The sequence below is a fragment of the Phragmites australis genome, chromosome 5 (genome assembly GCF_958298935.1).
Source record: "Phragmites australis chromosome 5, lpPhrAust1.1, whole genome shotgun sequence".
In the NCBI taxonomy this organism is placed as follows: Eukaryota; Viridiplantae; Streptophyta; class Magnoliopsida; order Poales; family Poaceae; genus Phragmites; species Phragmites australis.
In genome coordinates, this window is record NC_084925.1 from 41274779 (window position 1) to 41297111 (window position 22333).

Below are 22333 nucleotides of genomic sequence, written 5' to 3' on the forward strand. Positions count from 1 at the left end.
CTCTAGAGCACCAACAACTCAACAAAGAGAGGATGAGGGGATATTTATATCCAACCCCTAAAAACTAGCCATTAAGCCTAACAGTCAGTACAATCCAAAACTTCCGGATTTATCTAGAACTTCCAGATTACTCGAGTTAGACCCACCCGAGACCCCTGTCCAGATTAAGTCCTAAACCTCCTAACTGACCACAGAATTTGAAACTTCCGGGTTCAATTCGGAACTTCCAAATTAAAACTTCAAACCAAAACCGAGAACCCCAACCTGGATTTCATCTGGAACTTTCGGGTTAACTCGGAACTTCCGAGTTCAGAACAGCAGACCCTCTAAAAAAGATAATAACTTTTAATCATGATGTGTGATTTCAACGATTTTAGACTCAACGGAAAGCTTATTCAGAGGACTACTCATGCCTACTGAATTCGTGATCTCAAACACATTGGATCAAACTAGGAACACTCCAAACCCAATTCAGACACTTTCACATATTTGGCACCGGACTCCTAAAGTAAACTCTCAACACAAAAAAAAGTTAGCACTAGCTGGTGTTCATGGGTGTTTTGTGTCTCTCACTTTGAATTGGTTAGATACTCTTGAGCACTGAGACATATCAAAATATTCTACGTTGCATCCCTCTTAATAGTGTGGCATACATATACTCAAATTCAAATGAAAAACTCGTTTTTAACTACTTTAAGCCTTTGAATAACTTCTAGTACCGCTTATTTCTTTCAAACATTAAGTGTTGCCAACTTTCATATAAACTCCACTCCATCTCTTCTTGATTCTTCATGTGATTGATACGAATTACCCATAGCTTCCCATGACCTTGCATAGTCTATTGGTGCAAAGCCTTCACTCGCCTTTCACCACTGCTTTGGTTTTTCGGTGCCAAGCCATTTGCTTGCCCTTCACCACCAGATGGTCTATCGTAGCTGAGCATCATTTGTCCTTCACTGTCTTGCCATAAAAACCACTTTGTATCCGATATCTTCAATGAATTCATTTTATCATATATGTAGTCTAATCTTTGTTCTTCACTCTTGGCATATTAGATATCTCAATTAAACTTATGTCTTCTTATGAAACCTAACCCTAACTTACTTTAAAGCACAAAGCATATGGGTTAGTCCATAAAATATAATTGACAATTTTATACCTTAAGTTACTTTATCTTTATAAGTAACTTAGCCTTTACGTTTATTGTCAATCTTCATAAGGAACCTAACCCCACTCACTCTCAAGCACAATACGCATGGGTTAGTCCATAAAACTATATTGACAATACCATACCTTTAGTTGATTGATCTTCCGCAAGTAACTTTGTCTTTGCGCTTATTGTCAAACTTCTTGAGCTTCTCGTTCTCCTTATGAGCATCACTAAGAGCTCAAAGATATCGATCCATTTCTTGATCTCATGGTATTTTTCAACGAATCCATGCTTCATCACTTATGCATCTTCCTATGGAATAACCTATTAATAATTCTCAATAATATTGTTAGTTCGTAGGTATTATCATTAACTTATCCACATATCACTTAGAGCTCATCTATCTTGATGCATATCTCTCCTCCATGCACCACCTATGAAATAACCTACTAACAATTTTTAACGCCATTGTTAGTCTATAGGTATTGCCATTAATTACTAAAACCACACTTGGGGGCTAGATTGCACTTTTAGTCAGCCCTGGCGTCCTATTTCTCTGGGCTTATCCATGTGTCAGTAGACTAGGCCAAAGAGTCTTTAGGTGTCAGTTATGTTTTCTGTTAGCGTGTCGATTGTGTAAACTTCTATATAAGCAACGCACCTGCACAAGATTCAGCAGGGGTTTGCATTCTATTATCTTACATGGTGTCAGAGCGGATTTAGTCTACAATTCAGCACCTGCTCTTGCCTTCCTCTTCTGTCGTCATGCCTTCCTCTTCTGCTTCCTCTGTGCGTTCTTCACAACCCACCTCTCCAGTTCATCAGCCCATTGATTCCCTGCGCATTTCTCCTTCCACCATCCAAATGGTTCACATCCGCACTCATGTCCCGATTACCTTGGAACTTCATGAATTCAATTACACTCAATGGTGTTTGTTCTTGGACACCGTTTTTGGCAAATTCGCATTGGGTGCTCACGTGAACACTCCACCATAGCAATCCCCTCTGACCCTGACTGGTTCATGATCAGTTCTGGCGTTGTCAACTAGCTTTACACCACCATCTCGAAAGAGATTCTCAATTTGGTGATGAAGCCCAATAGTACCTCCTTCGATGTCTAGCGCTTGATTGAAAGTTTGTTTCTCGACAACAGGCTTACCCAGGCGGTGTACATCGAAGCCGAGTTCAGAAGCTTGTACCAGGGTGATTTGTCGATTGTCACATCCCAAAAATTTTAATCACATAATTAAACATGCATAATCATCATTGCATTATGTTTTTGCATATTTATTTATTAAATCTAGTTAAACATGTTTCAAAAATATTTTGAAGATGGTTTACAGCTCTTTAGGAAACCCTAAATGCTTTGGAGAAGAAGAAGAATAGAAAAAGGAAGAGAAAAGGGAAAAGACTGTTCCAGAAGGCTTCCTGAGTTTTTTTAAGGTTTCCCCGAGCTCATCCCCCTCTTCTCCATCGCCGAAGGCACTTTTCTTGGGACCTCTCCATCTCAAGCTCGTACCCCACCCCGGAGCTCGATCTCAAAATCGTAACTTCCCCAGAGTGGGTTGATCTGATAGAAAGCTTTCCTAAGTCAAGATGAGTCTTCCCCTACTGTTCCCTGTTGTTCTCAAGCTCTAATCAATCCTTATTCTATTAACACCTAAGTTTAACCCTAGCCTAGGGTTTATCCATGTGGTATTCCGAGTTTAGCTCGGTAAATTTTGTCTAAATAGCCTTAAAAGCACTTCACTAGTTCTATAGAGCACTTTAGTACTGTTCGTAGTCGAAGGCCTCGCTGGAGCCTTCACTGGCACCCCCGCAAAGGTGCTACCGGTAAGGTCTCATGGTCTGATCGCTGATCAGGCCAGTCTGACCGCCAGTGCTAACGGTCTGACCGCCCAGGGGTTCGGTCTGACCACCAGACCCCAAATCTCTCTGCACGTTGGCGGTCTAACTGCCACAACACCTTTGGTCTGACTGCTAGCCATGCAAAGCTATATGACCTTAGGCCATCTCCAGCAGCTACCTTAAATTTTTATCCTCAAAAATACTATTACAGCATCTCTTATCACTATTACAGCATCCCTTATTTTTTTCATCTCCAGCCGCTACCCTATTTTCTACCTTCTACTCCTCTTTTTCTCTCTCCGGACCCCGCAGTGCCACTACAGTGTTACGGTGCTACAGTAGCTCCGCAAATTTGCGGTCCAATTTCTCTCTCCGCAGTACTGTAGCACCGGATACCGATTCTGCTGGAGTTGCTACAGTACGTGACACAGTACACCGCAGAATCACTGTAGCACCCGAAGCTGCAAAAATGCCTCCTCTGCTGGAGATGGACTTAGGACGTCTTATCCGAGGTTCAAAACTTTTCCAACCCAAATCGTTTAGCGTTCCATTGCAAATGTTTTCGAAACATTGCGCTTCATTATTGTTCAAGCATGCATTATATGCATATTTTTCTATCATTCACTTGTTTATGCAACGCATTCGTGATTTATTTAGAGAGCGTCGCGCCGACGGTCCAAGTGGTTGAAGGCGACCCCGAGCCTCTAGAATTCTGTGAATATTGTGCATGTAGCAACAAGCAGACGCTGTAGCAGCAAGACAAACATCTAAGCATATTCTACCCACTACTTGGATCAGTTGTGTCTAATTTGATAAGTTATGTTATATGTATGTTGTGCATGAATAGCGAGTCGATGTTAAGAATTGTGAGTAGAACCTATGTTGTTGCATTGATCTTACCTTGGTTATCTGATGTTTTCTATCCTTATAACATGGGTTTAACTATGTAGTCTAACTTCAAAAGTTAATCGAATGCTTAGTAATGCATAGGTTATCGGTAGAAGTTGAGCAGTGGATTCAACCACTGTTCGCGAGCTTAGGGTTTATTACTTGTTCACAAAGGAATTGGTAATGATGTTGGGATGTATGAGTGGTGAGGATGATGCGAAATATGGACGGTGCTATGGGTAGGTTGGGAGAGGAGTCTGGATGCCATAGACCACTTGCATCCATTAAGTACCGTCCATCAGTGTCATTGGCTTTAGCACTTTCTGTATTAACCACATATCCATTTATGGGAAGGATGAGCTGAATACCTTATGTAGTTGTGACCCCACTACATCTGAGAGTAGTTCTAGATGATCCCCGCACCTAGAGGTGCCTGATCAAAAGGTTGAAGCTTATTTGGAAAAGGTTGTTACGAGTACCCCTTATGTGGATTTTAGTGGGTCGTACAAACCGAATGGTCCTCATGTCGTGTGGGTAAAAGAGTACTCCCATGCAGGGTGTAAAAATATTTCGAATTACCACACTTTCAGTTATGAGCATACTTCTGTCCATTCACATCGGTTGTAGAGTCACGGATATGGAATGATGTGGTACGGTATGTTGGGATGTTGTTGAGATAGTTTTATTCACAGATATATATATATATGATGGTTCTATTACAGATATTTTTGATGTTGATTATTACAGGATAGGAGGGGTATATGGGTATGGTTAAGTATAAATGCTCATATTGCTGTGTCCAAATTTACTTTTGATTATGAATTTACTTAACCATGTGGTTGTCTCTTTGCTAACATCCAAATGCATGATTCTGGGAATTGAATTATTTATATGTACCTAAGTACCTTTGTATTCACGTCGCTCTTTCAGGTGCTACCGGCGTGAAGGAGGTAGTGTTCGGTTACTTCACACCCGTCGATGTAGGTGGCAGGGATGAGTAGTGCTATCTATTTGGATGACGTTAATTTGGGATGGAGTCTAAGAGCATATGGCTCCACTTATCTTTTGTTATTGATAGATATTTTCTCCCGCTATGTAGTTTCTCTTTTGGCTAGTTGATGATATGTTTTATTGTCTTCCTAGCTCTCTTTTTTTTTGTAAATTATCAAAAATTGTTAATACTCAAATACTTGTAATATATTTTCAATTACTCACTCTTTACTAAGCTTTATTGTGATGATGTATGTTGGAAAGACGCGTGTTTCGATCTTGTACACAAAACATATGCTGGGACTGCCAGAATGATATTATGTTTAATCATTGTAGTTGTAATTATGAAAATGGTCAATCTAATGATTAATTAGAATACTATTTGGATGGGGAGCAAAACACATGTTGGAACTATCAAAATGGTATTCTAGTTAATCATTACAGTCGTGATTATAGAAATGATTGACTTAATAATTAATTAGAATAATATTTAGACGGTTTCTCACATCAATCATACAATACTGCCCAAGCTCAAGACTCTAGCTGATGCACTATGGGACGTCAGACAGCCTGTACGCAAGGAAAACCAAGTGCTCAATCTCCTTCGTGGCTTAAATTTGAAATTTTGCCGTGTGGTTTCTATTATCACGGCGAAAGATCCACTTCCTCCGTTGTTGTCAGTTCGTTCCACTCTCCTCCTTGAAGAACTGCAGGCAGTCCAATCTGAAAAACAGGTGGCCGCACAAGCTCTATTTGCCGACCGCTCGATCTCACTGTCTCCTATGCATGATCCGGCAAACTCTGCCAGGAGCCAGCGCTCTCACCAGAAGAAGAAGTCTGGGTGTTCCAACAATGGTGGTTCTTCTTCCAACACTGGGACACCTAGGCCTCCCTCCACTCCATCTACGCCATGGATGGCCAGCTTCAATCCCTGGAGCGGGTACATCAGATTTGCGACATTTCTCTCATCCATTGGTTTCAAATCCGCTTGGTCTGATACTTCCTTGTTTATCCTCCGACGCACACAACATTCTTGCTCCTCTACGTCGACGACATGATCGTCTTTGCATCCTCTGATGCGTTTCTCCAAGTCCTTGTCACCGCTCTCCAGTATGAATTCACCGTCAAGAACATAGGCGACTTGCATTACTTCCTCGACGTTCAAGTCACTCGATCAGCAAATGGCTTCTTCCTATCACAGTCACGCTATGCTGATGATCCTCTTGAACGAGCTGGAATGAGCAACTAGAAACTAGTCACCACTATGCTCGACACAAAGCCGAAGGTCTCGAGCACTGATGGCGCCAAGCTCGCTGATCCTTCGCACTACCGGAGCCTCGCCTACACGATGCAATATGTGACCATGACTCGACCTGACTTGAGTCACGCCATGCAACAGGCTTGCCTTCACATGTATGATCCTCATGACTACCATCTCGCCATTGTCAAACGGATTCTACGCTACGTACGCAGAACATCGACACTCGGGCTTCCATCTCCGGTGACTGCAACTTGGACATCACCGCATACTTCAATGTTGATTGGCCGATTGCCCAAACACTCGGCGCTCGACATCGGGGTTCTGCATTTTCCTCGGTGGCTACTTGGTCTCCTGGTCATCAAAATGACTGCCAACGGTCTCCCGTTCTAGCGTTGAAGTCGAGTATGGCCGTAGTCAACGCAGCCGCTGAGTGAGGGTCTATTTGTTTCAGGCTGCTTTTGGCTTCTATTTCTATCGGAAATCCATAAGCCAGAAGCACAAACAAACGTGTTTGCTGAAAAGTAATTTCTGAAGAAGTTAGAAGACTGCTTCTGAGAAAATAAACTAGAAGTTGAGAAGCTAGCTGAGAGTAGCTTTTCTTAGAAGTAGTGTGCTGAGAAGTCAAAAAATTATTGTAAAATTCAATAACTAAAATTCAAAAGCAGCTTTTAAAAAAAATAAAAAACATAGCTTTTCAGAGAAACCAAAAACAAAAGGCTAAACAAATAAACACTAAGTTTGGCTCCGTTAGCTTCTGGGCGAACTCGACTACAAGCTCAACTCGGCCACGATTATTTACTGTGATAATATCTCTGCAGTCTACATGAGTGCTAATCCGGTTCATCACAAAAGAACTAAGCATATCAAGCTGGACATGCAGGCGTGGCTTTCTGGTATTCCTAGCTGTATTGAGATGCTTGTACAACAAGATTGTAACTCTACCCCTATATAATCAATGAAATCTCTCTTTACCCCTCACAAGAAAAGAAAAGAAAAAAGTTAATGGAAAATGATCATGGATGCTACTGATCATTTAGGTGATACAATCACTTAATCTCTTTCTCGTTGATATGTTAGGGGAAAAAAGTTATTGTGATAGCTATGTTTTCTTTTCCTCGGTCGACATATATTTTGAGACGACAACTCCTGGGTAAAAGAAAATATTATTAAGGACATGAATCTATTATATATATTAAAGGGCTAAGAATTAGAGCAATTCTAGAATAAAATTATTGTAGCTATTGTTCATATGGGTCTTAGAAAAATAGCAAAAGGAATAATAATTATATTGATAAATCAGCTAAAATAATCTAAAATGCATAGAAAAATATCTTAAACTTAAAAAAAATGAAACAAATTTAATTAGGTTAGTATCACTGTCGTTTACATGTTAAAATTAAGTGCATACATGAAAGTACTATTATTTTTCCATATTAAATGAATGTGTTAAATATTGATAAATTCATAAATAAATACTGAGATGTCCAAAAAGTGGTGAATCTATTTTTTTCAAAAAAAATTTTGTCATACTCTATGTAAAAAAAATAGATGTGATATAGACGTGCCAACCCGCTAGTACTATTTTATGTTGGATTTTGCATGCGGTGTAACTCCGGGCATAACCAAAGCCGTTTTTCACGCAAAAGACTTTCGGCCAAGAACCATTCCAAGATAGAGTCCGTGGACCATCGTTTAATGGTTTTCTATCTGCAAAAATTTAAAATTAGACAATATACTCGATTATATTTACCGAAATAGATAATATATTATCGTATTTATAAATTTAACATTCGTATTTGGTACCTTATTTACCAAAAATAGTGAACATTGTCATATTCGACATATTAGTTACCGAATATAGCCAACCCTTCGTTCATGAATAGTAGCCATATTACGTTGATTAAATTTCGTTTACACTCTCCTTTAAAACGGTTGTCTTTTGTTACTCTAAAAATTTTAAAAAAATTTGTACGTATTTTATAATCCATGTGCAACCCATTTTAATTAATTCAACTAAAAATAATTTGTATATTTTAAACTAAAATTATGCAAAAAAGCTATTTTTATAACTTCTAACAATTGTTAGTGCCTCAAATAAATTCCCAAAAATCTAGAAAAAATCACTAATATTCTACTTATGTGATGAACTAATTTTTAAAATTATTTTCAGCCCTAGTTTATATGATGAAAATGTGAGTTCATTTGTAATGCTCCATTTACATATATTTTTATCATTTCATGCGATATTATTTTTTTAATTCAATTTGAATTTAAATAAAATTTAACTATCTCATTATTTTTATCCCATTCACATACTAACTTCTTAACTACATTTCTGAAGAACGACAGGCGAGGTGGCGCATCTTTTGAACGGTGCAAACAATAGTTACTTATAGTATGATTATATTATACTTTAAATAATAACATGGTTTTCCAAATACATTTTAACTACTATTTTTAGTATAATATATTTATAAAAATATAATCATAACAGTTACAAAAGTAAATTTAATGGCGAATCTATGCATAATTTGTTGTGTTTTCATTTGAATATTTATAAATATAACAATATATATAGTAAGTTTTAAATGTTTGACTACATACATATACATCTAAAATGATATTGGAAGTAGTCAAAACAAATAACTCTTCTCTTTACATAGTCTATAGAAATATCGTGACTGTGTTGCTTAGCCGCTTAGACAAACATCAAGTGAGTAGTGACCACGACCATGAGCACTACCTCTGCAGCAATGTCTATAGAGACGCTCCAAGTTCCTAAACTCTTTGCACGCCTCCTCCCCGTCCTTGTTACCATTCTTCTTTTCAAGCAACTACTGCTTGCACCGTTCAAGAGACGCGACAGCTCGCCCACTGTTCTTCAAAAATATAGTTAAAAGGTTAGCATGTGAATGAGATAAAAACAATGAGATAGTTAAATTTTGTTTAAATTTAAATTAAATTAAAAGAAGAATATCATATGAAATGATATAAATAGAGCATTACAAAGGAACTCATTTTTTCATTATATAACCTAGGGCTGAAAATAGTTTTAGAAATTAGTCCATCACATAAGAATAATATTAGTGAATTTTTTCAGATTTTTGAGAATTTATTTGGATTATAGAACATGTACAAAAAATTTAAAATTTTTGGAGTAACAGAAGACCACCCTTTTGAAGGAAAGTGGAAATGAAATTTAATCAACTTAACGTGGCTACTGTTCGTGAATGGAGGGTTGGCTATATTCGGTAACTGAGGTGTCGAATATGACATTATTCACCATTTTTGGTAAATAAGGTACCGAATACGGATGCTAAATTTATAAATATGATGACATATTGTCTATTTAGGCAAATATGATTGAATATGTTGTCTCTGTAATTGGAATGGCTGCCCTAAAAATATTACAAGTAACAAGCAACATTTTTCTTTTTTTTTCTTATTTTATATATCATATTTTTGTTTGAATTTTTTTAAGAGCTGAATGATAGCATTCTCTATAATACAATTTTTATGACTATTTCGATAGTGTTTTGAATTTAAGAGTAATCGAAAGTAATATTTTTAACTTATCACTCAGTGGATGGACCATAAGTTTAAAATGTGTCTCAAAATGTAAAACACTACCAAAATAGGCAGAAAATTAGAATTTGTGGTGTATAAGATACTATCATTTAGCTCTTAAAAAAAATTTAGATAAAAATATGACCTTTAGAATGAGAAATAAAAAAAGACAAAAATATGACATGTAAGTTCGATAGGTGATAAGCACGTGTCGCACACTGAACTGGTGACATGCATACAATTTTGTCAATTTTTAAAATTGATGCACACCGAAAATAAAATATATGTAAATAAAAAAATTCCTTGACGGCCTGGGGAGTAGTGGCGTTTCAAAATATTGCCAACCTCCCTTCGAGGGCTCGAACCGCTTCGGGACCTCCATCCACCGTTCATATGAACGAATGGACGGCCACGATGGTAACTAGCGTTTTCGTTTTTCAATTTACGGGAGGGATTATTGGTGGGCTAATGGGCTCTCACTTGACGAGAAGCCTATTATTACTAGGCTCACACTTAACCTTTGCAGCCTTCCATCCTAATTTACACAAGGCTGCGACGTTATTGCGCATATATGGGCTGAAGGCCCATTACTGTAGAACTGTGTACAATCTCCTTTAGCCCACGTTCGTTTACGCACCGTGGAACTTGTGCATTACCTGTTGTTAGCGCGTCAAAATGTTCCTCTAAAAAAAGAAAATGTTATCCTCTGATAAAAGTATTCTCGGTGCAAGAGAAAAAACTTTGGCCTGTATATCTAATTTACAGGGTCTACCAGTAGACCTAGGTAGAAAAAACATATTTATCAATATTTTATTTAAATTTTGTATAAATTTATTTAATTTATCTGATAAATTATGTTTATCGGTGATATCTGGTAAATTTACTGGTAAAAAACCTTGCTCCGGGAACGAAGTGTTCCTCTTATCATGCTTGCATCATCGTTAGCTTAGGCTCAGTTTGTTTTAGCTTTTGATTAGCTTTTGTTTTTCAAAAGACAAAATCTGAAACAAACAGTATTCTAAAAAGTTGGTTTTTGATGAAACAAAATTAAAGCTAAGAAACTGATTAAAAGTGATTTTTTAAATTTTTGATGCATTAAGAATCTAAAAATTTCTCATAAAAACTAACAACTAACCGCTAAAAGACAGAAGACGGCTTCCAAAAAACTCAGCTTTCAGCGAAAAACAAAAAACCTCATCCCAAACAAACAGACACCTAGTATAAATACTCTAGGAACGAAGCACTGCTACGTGTACCGGCGGCGACATCCAAGTCACTCGCATCCTGCAGCCATCGGCGACATCCAAATCAGACAGCCGGCGCTCCTGTATTTTGCTCCAAATCTCAAAGCAAGCTGATCGAGCATCCAATAATTTGTCGCACTCCACAGCCATATTTTAGTTGACCTCCTGACGTCGGACGGCTGACCGACCCCTTCTTCCTCATGCATGGAAAGACAAGCAATCCTCATACAACCGGTATTGAGATTAACAAGTGTCATCAATGGCTGACGATGTACAGACATTGGCAACTAGACAAACATTTGTCTCGGAAACGGCGGCGACTACGAGAAACACGGGTCGTGTCGATCTTTTGAGGATTTGCGTGGATAAGTTACGTGATACGAGTATGTTACTCATGGAGTAGTGCGTCTCGAGTGTGGACACATCTCTGATTCATTGACACGAGGTTACCATGCAGGCAGCAATAATAACACTTCGCGTCCACGGAAAGTTTACTCAAAAGACAAAGTTTTCCAGCAACGCAATGAGAACTTCACGGTCATTTTAGGTCCCTAGTTTGCAAAGCTGCACCTGCACTAGAGAAAACTTTGTGCACGATTCAGATGCATAGACTGAAGATGATGAGTATATTTTGGTTCAGATTGAGCAAAAGCTGCAATCATAGATCATTGTGTAAACTCCATTTCCAACTCAAATCGAAGCCATCGAGTGCCTACCTGTACGACAGCCACATGCGACATGCCTCGGCTATTTTACTTGTCGGAAAACTCAGCCTTTTGTTCTGTTCCTCAGCCTGATTCAGCGCGGTAGCCAAAGCGCCTCCAGCAAGCACTGCGCGTTAATGCCGGCGCGCGCGCCGGTTCCCGCACCCACTCCACTCTCCGACTCTCGCCACGTCTGACTCCACCTGCCTCGGCCGCGGCGCTATAAGATGCCACGCCGTGGCAGGCAGCTCTTGTGCAAGTGCAAGGTGCAATCAAGCTGATCACTCGGTCGTTGCTGCCAAGCTAGCTGTACCGGTGGATGGCTCGGGGAAGAGGCAGTGCGAGCAGCGGTGGCGTCCTCGGCGCGGCGCTCCTGATCGGCTTCCTCGTGACGAGCGCCCCGCTCGCCGAGGCGGCGGCGTCGTACATGGTCGGCGACTACGGCGGGTGGAAGTTCAACGTCGCCGGGTGGGCCAGGGGGAGGACCTTCCGCGCCGGCGACCTGCTGGGTAAGTAGAGAGAGAGAAGCTGTTCGTCTGCGCATTTATCGCTTGGTGTGCCGTCGTGCATGCGGCGTGACAATTTTGTGTGCAGTGTTCAACTACAACCGGGCGGTGCACGACGTGGCGATCGTGAACGCGGCGGCGTACCGGAGCTGCGTGGTGCCCAGGGGCTCCAAGGTGCTGCGGAGCGGCCGGGACAAGGTGAAGCTCGGCAAGGGCACCCACTACTTCGTCTGCACCGTGCGGGGACATTGCCAGGCCGGCATGAAGATCGCCGTCAGGGTCGTGTAGGGGCTGGCGCTGGGCTAGCTAGCTGTAGCGACGTCCTGACGTCCAGCTCAAGATTGATCCATGACCCAAGCTTGTGGTAGCCTGCAGGATCTAGTGCTAGTTAAGCAGTTTGCTTAGTTAATCTACTAGTGTGCGTTCTGGTCGTGTGTACGTCCTGGGTCCGTTTGTTGTTGTTCTTGAGCTGCTATGTACAAGTTGCAACTAGTGTGGCTTTTGTGGCCTCGGCTTGGTTGTGAGCTGTGGCAAATCTTCTGTAAAATTCGAAAGTGTGTGGCTAAATTGCAGTGGTAAATTCAAAAGGCATGGCTAGTAGCCAGAGTATAATAATTGCACACTTCCTAATGATCGGGTGATTGAAATCTCAAACGCTTCAGTCGATGTTGTGAACACGCGCTAAAGAAAAATGGGTGATGGTGAGATTTAGAGGTGGGGGGAGGTCATCAGGTGCTGGGTTTACAGGGTGCTTGGGGAGACGATCAGATTGGCGATGGGTAACAGAGTGGTGGTGGCAACATTGGCGGCGTAGGTGGCGAGCTGGTGGTACCGATGGCGGGGAGCACAAAAACGAGTGGTTAGCAAGGGAGGGGTGACAGAAGAGCCACTGAAAATGGATGATGACTGACAATACCACCGGTGTAAAGAGCCACTGGGGAGCGAGGAGACACCGGTATGAAGAGGAAGAAGCACGGTACCCATGGGGAAGGAAAACGAGATAATAAGAGACTTTGGACGGAGATCCTGTGGACGGGCTTGTTCTCTAATAATTGATATGAGAAATTCCTTATTTACTATAAAAAAAATTCACTCTTCCCTCCTTGCCACTTCAGAAAGCAAACTTTCTTATCTGCCATCGGTTTCAATTTTTTGTTCCTTCTATGCCACTCTATTACGTTTCGGTCAATTCTGCCATCCAAGTTCACTAGTATTGTTTATGAACATATCGATCTTCTGTTTCTCTAAAAATCCTAGAACTATACATGTTCCATAATATATGTACAACCTATTTTAATTTAATTCACCCAAAAATCCTATATAGAATTTAAATTAAAATTCTCTAAAAATATACTTTTACAACTTCTAACAATTGTTAGAGTCTCAAACAAAATCCTAAAATACTGAAAAATTCATTAATATTATTTTTATATGATAGGTTAATTTTTAAAATGATCTCTAGTCCTAAATTATATGATGAAAGTGAGTTCCTTTATAATACTATATTTATCTGTATTTTTATCATTGCATTTGGACGGCACAACTGATAGGCCAACAGTGCATTTGGATGGAATAGAGTGGCATGTAAGGAGCGAAAAATTGATACCGATGATAGATAAGAAAGTTTGTTAAAGGAAATAGTGAAATTTTTTAATGGTAAATAAGAAATTTGTGTGAGTACTTTTCCACCACTATAACACTGGCCCGTATCCAGCATGCAGGAAACAAAATCGATTGAACTAGTAGCTAGGTAACCGGAGACGAGCCCTCGGCGGCACGCCCTGACGTGCGTTGATGATCCCGGGGGAGCATCGAGCACGCGCCGTCCAACCCCTGCTGTTAGCGAGACCACGATCAGATTCTTAGGTTTGTTTGTTTTATCGTAAAAACTGATAGTTGTTTGGATTCTAAAATGAGTGGATTGCTGTTTTTATATCAATAATCTGTAATAATTTTATTTGTTTTGGGTGATATGTTTATATTTTTACACGTTTATTTTAAAATAAAAAATATATAAATAAAAGTTAAAGAATATATAATTCATGAAAAATTAAATATTTATCCATGACAAACAAAGCATTAGCTGCTACTCTCTCTCCATCTTCTCTCCCGACTGCAAGCAACGACACATCTTCCTCTACCATTTCCCCCTCTAGAGCTGCAGCAGCATTGAGCTGATCCTACTCACCATCTCCGTCGAGTTGTTGGCCTTCCCGCTGCCCAGAGCTCCGCAACTGCTCTCCTCAGCTCTCTCCCTCACTTTCCTCCCCAGCCGAGCATACATCGCACAGGAGAACACAGCACCAAGCAGCACGCCACCACCCCGTCGAGCTTCCTGTTGCTCCACCCCTCATCTGACCAAGCCAGCTGCTCGGTGAGCTCCCTCTTGCCACGGTGAGGCTCGCAGCCGCCCTCACTCCTCTCTCCCTCCCCCTCGTTTTCCTCTTACAACCAAGCACCATTGAGTAACACACCACCATTGCAGCACCCCCAAGCTCAAATCCGAAGCCAACAAGCACAGATCCTCCCAACCAAACCCCAAATCGTGTTTTCGAAGGTCGCGCGGAGCTTTCCCCGCTGAATTCCAGGACGCTGCGCCGGAGATGCCGTCCCTAAACGCGATGGCAGCCGCGCTCGGGCTCGACGACCCAGCGCCACACGCCGTGGCAAGGAACTCGCCGGGGACGGGTGCAGTCGCACCGGGAGCTGCCCGGGTGTGCGCAGCCGCCTTCTTCGCCGAATCCAATTTCGGCTCGCCGGAGATTGACCTCACACCACAAGCCGCGGCCATGACAGCGGCGGCGGTGGACCTCGTGACACCACTCGCACTGGGGAGTAGGAGATGCGCGCCGGGAGCCGTCAATCCGTGCACTGCCACGTCGAAGACCTCTTCCGTGCCGGAGAGGCCGTCCATCTCGGGCCGGGGGCGCTAGGGTTTCGAGGTGTTGCGGAAGAGAGAGAGAGGAGTTGCCGGTGAGAGGCGATCGGGCTCGGGAAAGAGAAAGAAATCGTTTCGATCGATAATTTCATTGATGGCGCATTGTGGCATAATTCAATTTTAAATCGTAAAAATTTGGTTTCACAATCTAACTGTTTGTTTACCATTGAATTACTGAGCACAATCTACAATTTAAAATCCTAAACAAACGTACCCTTACCTCCATGGACATGCTCCTCCTAAATCTGCACGTGCACGCACATCACATCAGATTAACCCACCATGACCAACACCACGAGATCATGACATCGAAGAACGCGTGACGATCGAGCAAGCGCCAAGCGGGCAGGGCTCACGTCCGTGCCAGTGCTGCAGTGCGTATGGCTGTGCGCCTAGCGGTCGATGAACTTGTTGAGCGGGCAGGGCTCGCGCTGAGGTTGATGCGCATCAGGGGACCGATGCATCGACTGCTCTCCTGTCCCTTCACACGTTGAGGCTTTAAAATTTATTAAAAATTATTCTTAAATATAATAGGCTAAGTTTATGTATTCTAACAAATGAGACGTCGCAAGTTTTAGTCATAGCCTTGTAGTGATTTCTGACTTGTAAATTTTAGCCTAGCTACTGCTGACCGTCTCAAAACTCAAAGCCAGAAGCTGCACAAAAAAAATGATGTAACTAGATAACTAGGCCTTGGCTTAGATGTTTAGTAAAGATTTTTTACTTTTAACTCATTATGGATCAAATTCTTGGTTTGCTCATTGTGTCTCACCAAAATAAAATTTTGTTTCAATGATAAACGATGTGTTCGTCGATAACAAAATGTTTCTTGACTTTGTTATTTTTTAAACACCACATCTCCAATATTTAATATGCGTAGTGTGAGTGTGTGTACATCTATAAGTTGGTGTTTGTAAAAAGTGATGTATCTAGATGTGTGAGGTTACATAATATGGTTTAAGATTAAACTACAAGATTTACTTAGACCTTACTAATAACACCACGTTTCCGGTTACAGACTTTACACTCGTGAGTCTCAAGTTGCCTGATTCTGAGAGAACTTTTACAGTACACCGCAACACTAGTAAATAAGCACTAGTAATTTATATCCACCGTTCATTTGAGAGGGTTATTTTAGTAATTGTACATTAAGTGCCATCGATTGGATTAGGTTGGGCCAAAGCCGCATCATCAGCGCATTTTTGCCCGTTTTTTCCGTCCGGCGCCGCCACTAGCTCCTGTTCTTTCCTTCCCGGCGGCGCACTCGTCACCCTTCCTTCCTGTCCCGGCGACGGCCCCTCCGCCCGGCGACAGCCGCCTTGCCCCCAACCCTAACCGAGCAGCACGAAATGAATCGCTCCAAATGGGCCAGGCTGCCCACAAGACGTGCTTCACCGAATCAAAATTTTCTCCCAAAAATACCCTATACTAATCATATCTCCAACACATACTAGTGGTATGTAATACATTCAATCTAAACCATCCGATTCTCACAAATGGATGGATAATATTGATTTTGGTGTACTCTAAAAGTACTAGATTCTGAACGCAGACCTCAGAGGAAAACTGTTCCTAGGTTCCTGAGGTGTTTCTCTACTCATTTATCTTTGTCTCACCTCAAACGAGTATTGTACCACTTTAAGTCAAGCAAACAAAAAAACACACTTTAACCAATCATTGCTCATTACTAGCCACTAACCACCAAAACGGCCTGAGGCTCAAGACTTCAAGACTCGTGCTGCGAGGAGGGCCAACGAAATCCTGCGAGGCGAACCAAAGGTTTTTGAGATAGGGATGCAGCCAATCACAGCCCAGCATGCCGCCACGTGGCCGATCATTGCTCAAAGCATCGAAGGGAGTAGACACAGCCACGCAGAGCAACCGGGACGCAGGAAAAAGGGGATCAGTCTACTGAACTCTGGAGGATATCGTAGCAGAGGGAACAAAAGCAGAGGCCAGGGTAGAGCCAGCTCGAGCGATAAGGCACTGACATGGCCGCCACGGCGTACTCTACGGCGCTTCTCGGCGGAGCGCGCCTCCCCGCTGTCGGCGCCGCCGTGCCGCCCACCGTCCTCCTCCCGCGGCGTAACCTGTCCCCTCTCCGTCTCCAAGGTGACAAACAGTTAGTGACACGAATTGTTTTGTCTTCTGGAAATTTTAGCTGCTGCATTAACCGTTATGCATGCAAACCGATGTCAGATGCGCCGAGGTTGTCGCTGCTTCGGGTGAAGGTCTCCTCCGACGACACCGCGACCTCGGCCGCGAGCGGCGACGAGCTCATCGAGGACTTGAAAGCCAAGGTACGCGCGTCCTAGCTCAAAGAGAAGTAAAGTATTGGGCAAGAACTTCGAATGGTGAACAGAGCGGCTCAGTATTAGTGACGGTGCGTGTTGTTGTACTTGTGACAGTGGGACGCCGTTGAGAACAAGACCACCGTCCTCACGTACGCCGGCGGCGCCATCGTCGCGGTCTGGCTGTCGTCCGTTATCGTCGGGGCCATCAACTCCGTGCCTCTGGTACGCCTCCGACGCTATGCTGCCCGCTGATGGCTGACCAGCAGTGTAGCCTGACAAGTTAACGTATTGTTTCTGCAGCTTCCCAAGATCATGGAGCTCGTTGGGCTCGGGTACACCGGATGGTTCGTCTACCGCTACCTTCTCTTCAAGGTATGATGCAGTTAGGCATTACCGCAAGTGCATCTGCTGGAGGCAAATTTTTGCAGCGAACATCTTTGGCTCTAGTGCTTTTAGCTAATTAAGTAGTGGCACTAAGTGCAATTATGAGTTTTTAACATGCTCTCCATCCTGTCCGATGGCAGGAAAGCAGGAAAGAGTTGGCCGACGACATCGAGTCGATCAAGAAAAAGATTGCTGGGACAGAGTAAAATGTTTCTCTTGAAATTTTGATGGATGATTCTTTTGAGAACACATTACCTGTTGTCTAGAGTACTACTACTGTTGCCTTCGAATTTTACATACCCTGTGTGCCAAGAAGCTCTTATTGTGTTCTTTCCTCTGATGGAGAATAACAATGTACATACTTTGTGCCCTCAGGGTATCACCTTTTTCGTCGCTTCATTTTGCAATCAAATGGATGCGTCTATGTGTGGCTTCGATTTCACTAATGAGCCATTGAACTTCTTTTTAGAAACAACTTATAATCTAGCAAAATTTCAGCGTAGCGTTTCTACCGACCACCTATTATTTTAATAAAGTAAAGTTAAAAGAAGCAACCTCCCTCGCTCTCAAGACAAAAATTACCACGTTAATCGTAACAAAAAAAAATCTATACCGTTGATTTTCATGAGACAAGAACATAACTATATAGATTTATTAGAAGAGACGAGAAATAACTAAAAAGAATCCAATATGGATACTACAACATATAACATATGGAAAAAAAAAAAGAGATAGACTACAATTTGATTTGCCATCTACTATTATGGGAGGGGGAAAAAGAAACGCGTATCAGAACCATCCATCCAACCAAAACAGAGCCAAGGCAGTTAGTAAAAGAAACAAACGAGAGCGCCCCCTCATCCTGCCTATCGCATCCCTGCACCACCCATCCTCTCACCGCACTGCATCCCTATACCACCCTTTTTCTCCCGCTGCTCTCTATGCTTATGAAAGGATCGAATGACTCAAGAAGTAGGTGAATTGGACTATTAAAAAATTTACTTCTATCAAATTCTAAAATAAATAGTAACCTTAACCTAGATGAATTGAAATACGACTACACGACCAACCTAGACAAAAGCATGAAAAACAAGTAAGCTAGAACACAAAGTAAATGTGAAAAGTAAAGTTTGCAAGTAAGTAAATGCTCAAATGTAAATAGAGAAAAATAAGGAGATGGATAAGAGAACATCGATTTTTTTTTAGGTATCGAGGAGTTAGCACTTCCTCTAATCCTTGTAGGAGCATCCATAAAATATATCACTCCCTCTTTAGTCACGAAGTCTTAAGTGTTCATTTATGATTGTCACTTCTTCATCTCTAGATTAGTGGGCATCAAACCAAGCACATAGCTCTTCCCGAAACTCCCACAAGAACTCCAAAGGCTCACTGAGACACCTCTAATCACTAAAGACTAGCTAGATATTGCCAACCACCAAGAGTAACAAGTCAATAGCTTCACTTGATCAAGCTCGAGCCTAGACTACAGCTAAATGCACACTTGCTACTCTCCAAACACTAAAGATGTTTTTAGCCTTTAATTAAGAATTTTGAAATTCGCTCTAGTGCACTCTCTTGCTTCTTGATGACACACACAATATATGAGCTCTTCTAAAGTTGCAAGAGATTCATATGAGACCAAGTGAGGGGTATATATAGGATAAAGATCCAATTCTACCCGTTAACCAACCACCCAAACTTTCTATTAGCACCGGATAATCCGGTGAACATCTCCTCACACTCACCGGACAATCCGGTGAGTACACTCTTCAGAGCTCACTATGCCAACTATCATTAGCTGTTACTGATGATATGATCCGGTGGATTCTTTCATTGTGCCTTAGTTCATCATCGAACCATTCGATCAGTAGAACCAAGCCAGACTACCCATTGCAATCCTCTCTGGAAAAATTAGTCCAGTGATTTCTCTTTGCTTTCACCGGACCATCCGGAGAGTGTAGCTCTTCTGGAACAAAAAATTCTTCTCTGCAAGAAATGCTCCTATCTTTCCATCATCAGATAATTCGGTGAGTTCAACTTCAATTTCACCTGGGAAAAATTACTTCTGTTGAAAAAGCTCTGGTGCTCTCACATTTCCATCACTGGATAATACGGTTAGTTCAACTTCAGTTTCACTTCGTAAACATTGCTTTTGCTGAAAAAGTTCTGCTGCTCTCACAGAGGTAACATCGGACCATTTGATGTAACACTTCAAAAATTTTAGGACACCTGTCACCAAGAAAAGGTTTTGGTGATGCCTGCATGTTAATCACCGAACCATCCTTCCTGAAGCCTTGTGCAATAAGTATAGGCAAGTACGTTATCTTCTCCGGAGGATGGACCCCATCTCCACACTCCTTAAGGACGTGCCCAACAATGCCACACACACCACAGTACACCGGCATCTTCTCGTACATGAGATGAAAGTAGTGCTTCTTCTTAAACAGGGTGATGGACGCCACGCACGAGAGTGGTTTGTGCATCGATCCGCACCCTCACTCAAACACCTTCGCAAGAACCTTTGACTGAAGCTTCATCCAATCGAACAAACGTACCAGGATGCTTTGAAAGCTGCTTAGCAATGTTGCTCGTTCTAATTTTTTCCTTCAGGTCATGCACCCGGACCCAGGCCGAAAAGGTGAAAAGATCCACCGAATCAACGTCCGACCAGCCATTGTACTCTGCCATAAGCACCAGACACCCTCGGAAAATCCATGGACCCCCTTATGTCGCCTTCTCCCAATCCGCTAAAAAATGAATTGGACAGAGAAAAGATTGCCTTCAATGGTCCTAAACTCAACCTCCTTCGCACATCTCCAGGCCGATCTCATATTGCCATAGAGGGCACAATGGCTGAACGTCTTGGTGGTGAATACACGTGCAAGTGCTAGCCAACGCACATCATATTCAATTTGCTCTAGATCCTCCTCAAGCACTATATCTTCCTCCTCATACTCCCACAGATTCAGGCTCGTCAGCATCTCATCAATGGATGGAGCTTCGAGGATCTGCCTCCTGCCGACTCTGATTTCCGCATTACCGGTGACTTGCTGCGAGCCGAGGCCGCAGCATGCATTGTGGAAGAGTTCTCACTCGACATCGTGACAGATTGAGACGTGGTGAAGAACCCAGCGCACAAGCACTAGTTTTAATAGGACATACCTTGGAATATCGATCGGAAACACCGGTGGAGGAGAGAAACTCCTGGTCGTTGCCAAGGAGGAGCGAAACCCTAATTTTTAGGGTAAAAGTCAACTGAGTTTGCTCCAGCCAATTTTTGACGAAGCAGACCCTACCACCACCTTCATCATCACAAGCAGAGTCTCCTTTGTAGCATGATGCCATGGCCACCACCATTTTAGTGTCACCGACGAGGATCCTTGTGAGATCCCATCGAAGTGTCCCTGTGGCTACATTGTTTTTCGGAAACCTTATCCTCTTCGATGTCCACATGGTGGTCACTAATGTGGTTTGCCTTCTTGACTAGTCAACCGTACCGCATCGATTCATAGTCAACGAACCCAGTGCATCGTAAACCGGCCTCTGTAATCTACCCGATCCACACACCCTATAGATTGAGTCCATAGCACAATAGATGGCCATTGACTATTTACCATTAGCCCTACCTATCAACCTGTAGACATTTTCTTAATTTCCAAAAATATTTATTAAATCAAAATTCCATTTTCAGAATATTCCTCCCTTTTGTTTTTTTTTCTAGAATTAATCTTTTGGTAATATTTTGAGAGTTATTTCTCATCCATTTCAACTCCAATTTTGACAAATTTTTCACATAAATTCATCTAAATTCAAGATCTATCCAACCACAATAATTTCATATTTTTTTAGTTCATTTGAACTTATTTGATGTTGAGTTATTGTTGCCGTAGTTTACTTATTCGACGTTAATTTATGTATTTTATAAGAGGAAGCGTTCGAGGAGGAACCCAAAGACCTGTATTATGAGGAGGGATCGGAAGAATATTTTGAAGAAGGAAAGTTCTACACCTCTTAATCATATTGAACCCATATTTTATAATTACAACCTAGTAGAACCTATTTTCAAATGCTATATACCTGCATGCTTAATTTAATTAATTTAAATGCTTTATTAGTTATGACCTAACTTGGTATTGTCATGCCTTGCCATTGATATATATTTATTGTATGAAACGGTAGAAAGTCTTCAACATCAACTATATTGATTGATTGGATAATTGTCTTGTTCACTATATGCTTAGTGATTTTACTCTTTGGTGTTGAATCAAGATAAATATTCACTTTAATCATGCTTTTGTGAAATATGGTGTGTGTGTGTGCGCGCGCTTGGTGGTGTGAATGGGTAATAAAAGATGATGTTAATGAAACCAAAGATGTGTTTTTGGCGGGGTGAGTAAGGTACCCCGAGAGCACACGAATAGCTTAAGGAGAAAGTGGATTCTATGTGAGCCACGTTGTTGGGAGACTCTTGCCTTGATCGTATAAGGACTGGTTCGTTGTGATATGCTAACTAGTGACTACCGTATAACCACATGTTATGTATGTGGCAGAACTTGACA

General features: G+C 41.8%; 2 protein-coding genes across 2 annotated transcripts; both read left to right on the forward strand.

The window, feature by feature from the left end:
* The first annotated feature begins 11606 nt into the window (after positions 1–11606).
* On the forward strand, positions 11607–13021 carry LOC133917690 (basic blue protein-like). The gene is made up of 2 exons (XM_062361562.1): positions 11607–12161; positions 12247–13021. The coding sequence occupies exons 1-2, from the start codon at positions 11972–11974 to the stop codon at positions 12444–12446; spliced, it is 390 nt and encodes a 129-aa protein (XP_062217546.1). The 5' UTR covers positions 11607–11971; the 3' UTR covers positions 12447–13021.
* A 3952-nt stretch (positions 13022–16973) lies between these two features.
* On the forward strand, positions 16974–18216 carry LOC133919728 (protein CURVATURE THYLAKOID 1A, chloroplastic-like). The gene is made up of 5 exons (XM_062364216.1): positions 16974–17208; positions 17296–17396; positions 17505–17612; positions 17691–17762; positions 17915–18216. The coding sequence occupies exons 1-5, from the start codon at positions 17088–17090 to the stop codon at positions 17978–17980; spliced, it is 468 nt and encodes a 155-aa protein (XP_062220200.1). The 5' UTR covers positions 16974–17087; the 3' UTR covers positions 17981–18216.
* Positions 18217–22333: the final 4117 nt, after the last annotated feature.

Excerpts from the sequence above, each read along its gene's own strand:
- LOC133917690 (XM_062361562.1), top strand. The coding sequence starts at position 11,972 with ATGGCTCGGGGAAGAGGCAGTGCGAGCAGCGGTGGCGTCCTCGGCGCG. Across the intron at positions 12,162-12,246 it reads CCGCGCCGGCGACCTGCTGG|TGTTCAACTACAACCGGGCG; the intron begins GTAAGTAGAGAG and ends TTTTGTGTGCAG.
- LOC133919728 (XM_062364216.1), top strand. The coding sequence starts at position 17,088 with ATGGCCGCCACGGCGTACTCTACGGCGCTTCTCGGCGGAGCGCGCCTC. Across the intron at positions 17,209-17,295 it reads GTCCCCTCTCCGTCTCCAAG|ATGCGCCGAGGTTGTCGCTG; the intron begins GTGACAAACAGT and ends AACCGATGTCAG. Across the intron at positions 17,763-17,914 it reads ACCGCTACCTTCTCTTCAAG|GAAAGCAGGAAAGAGTTGGC; the intron begins GTATGATGCAGT and ends GTCCGATGGCAG.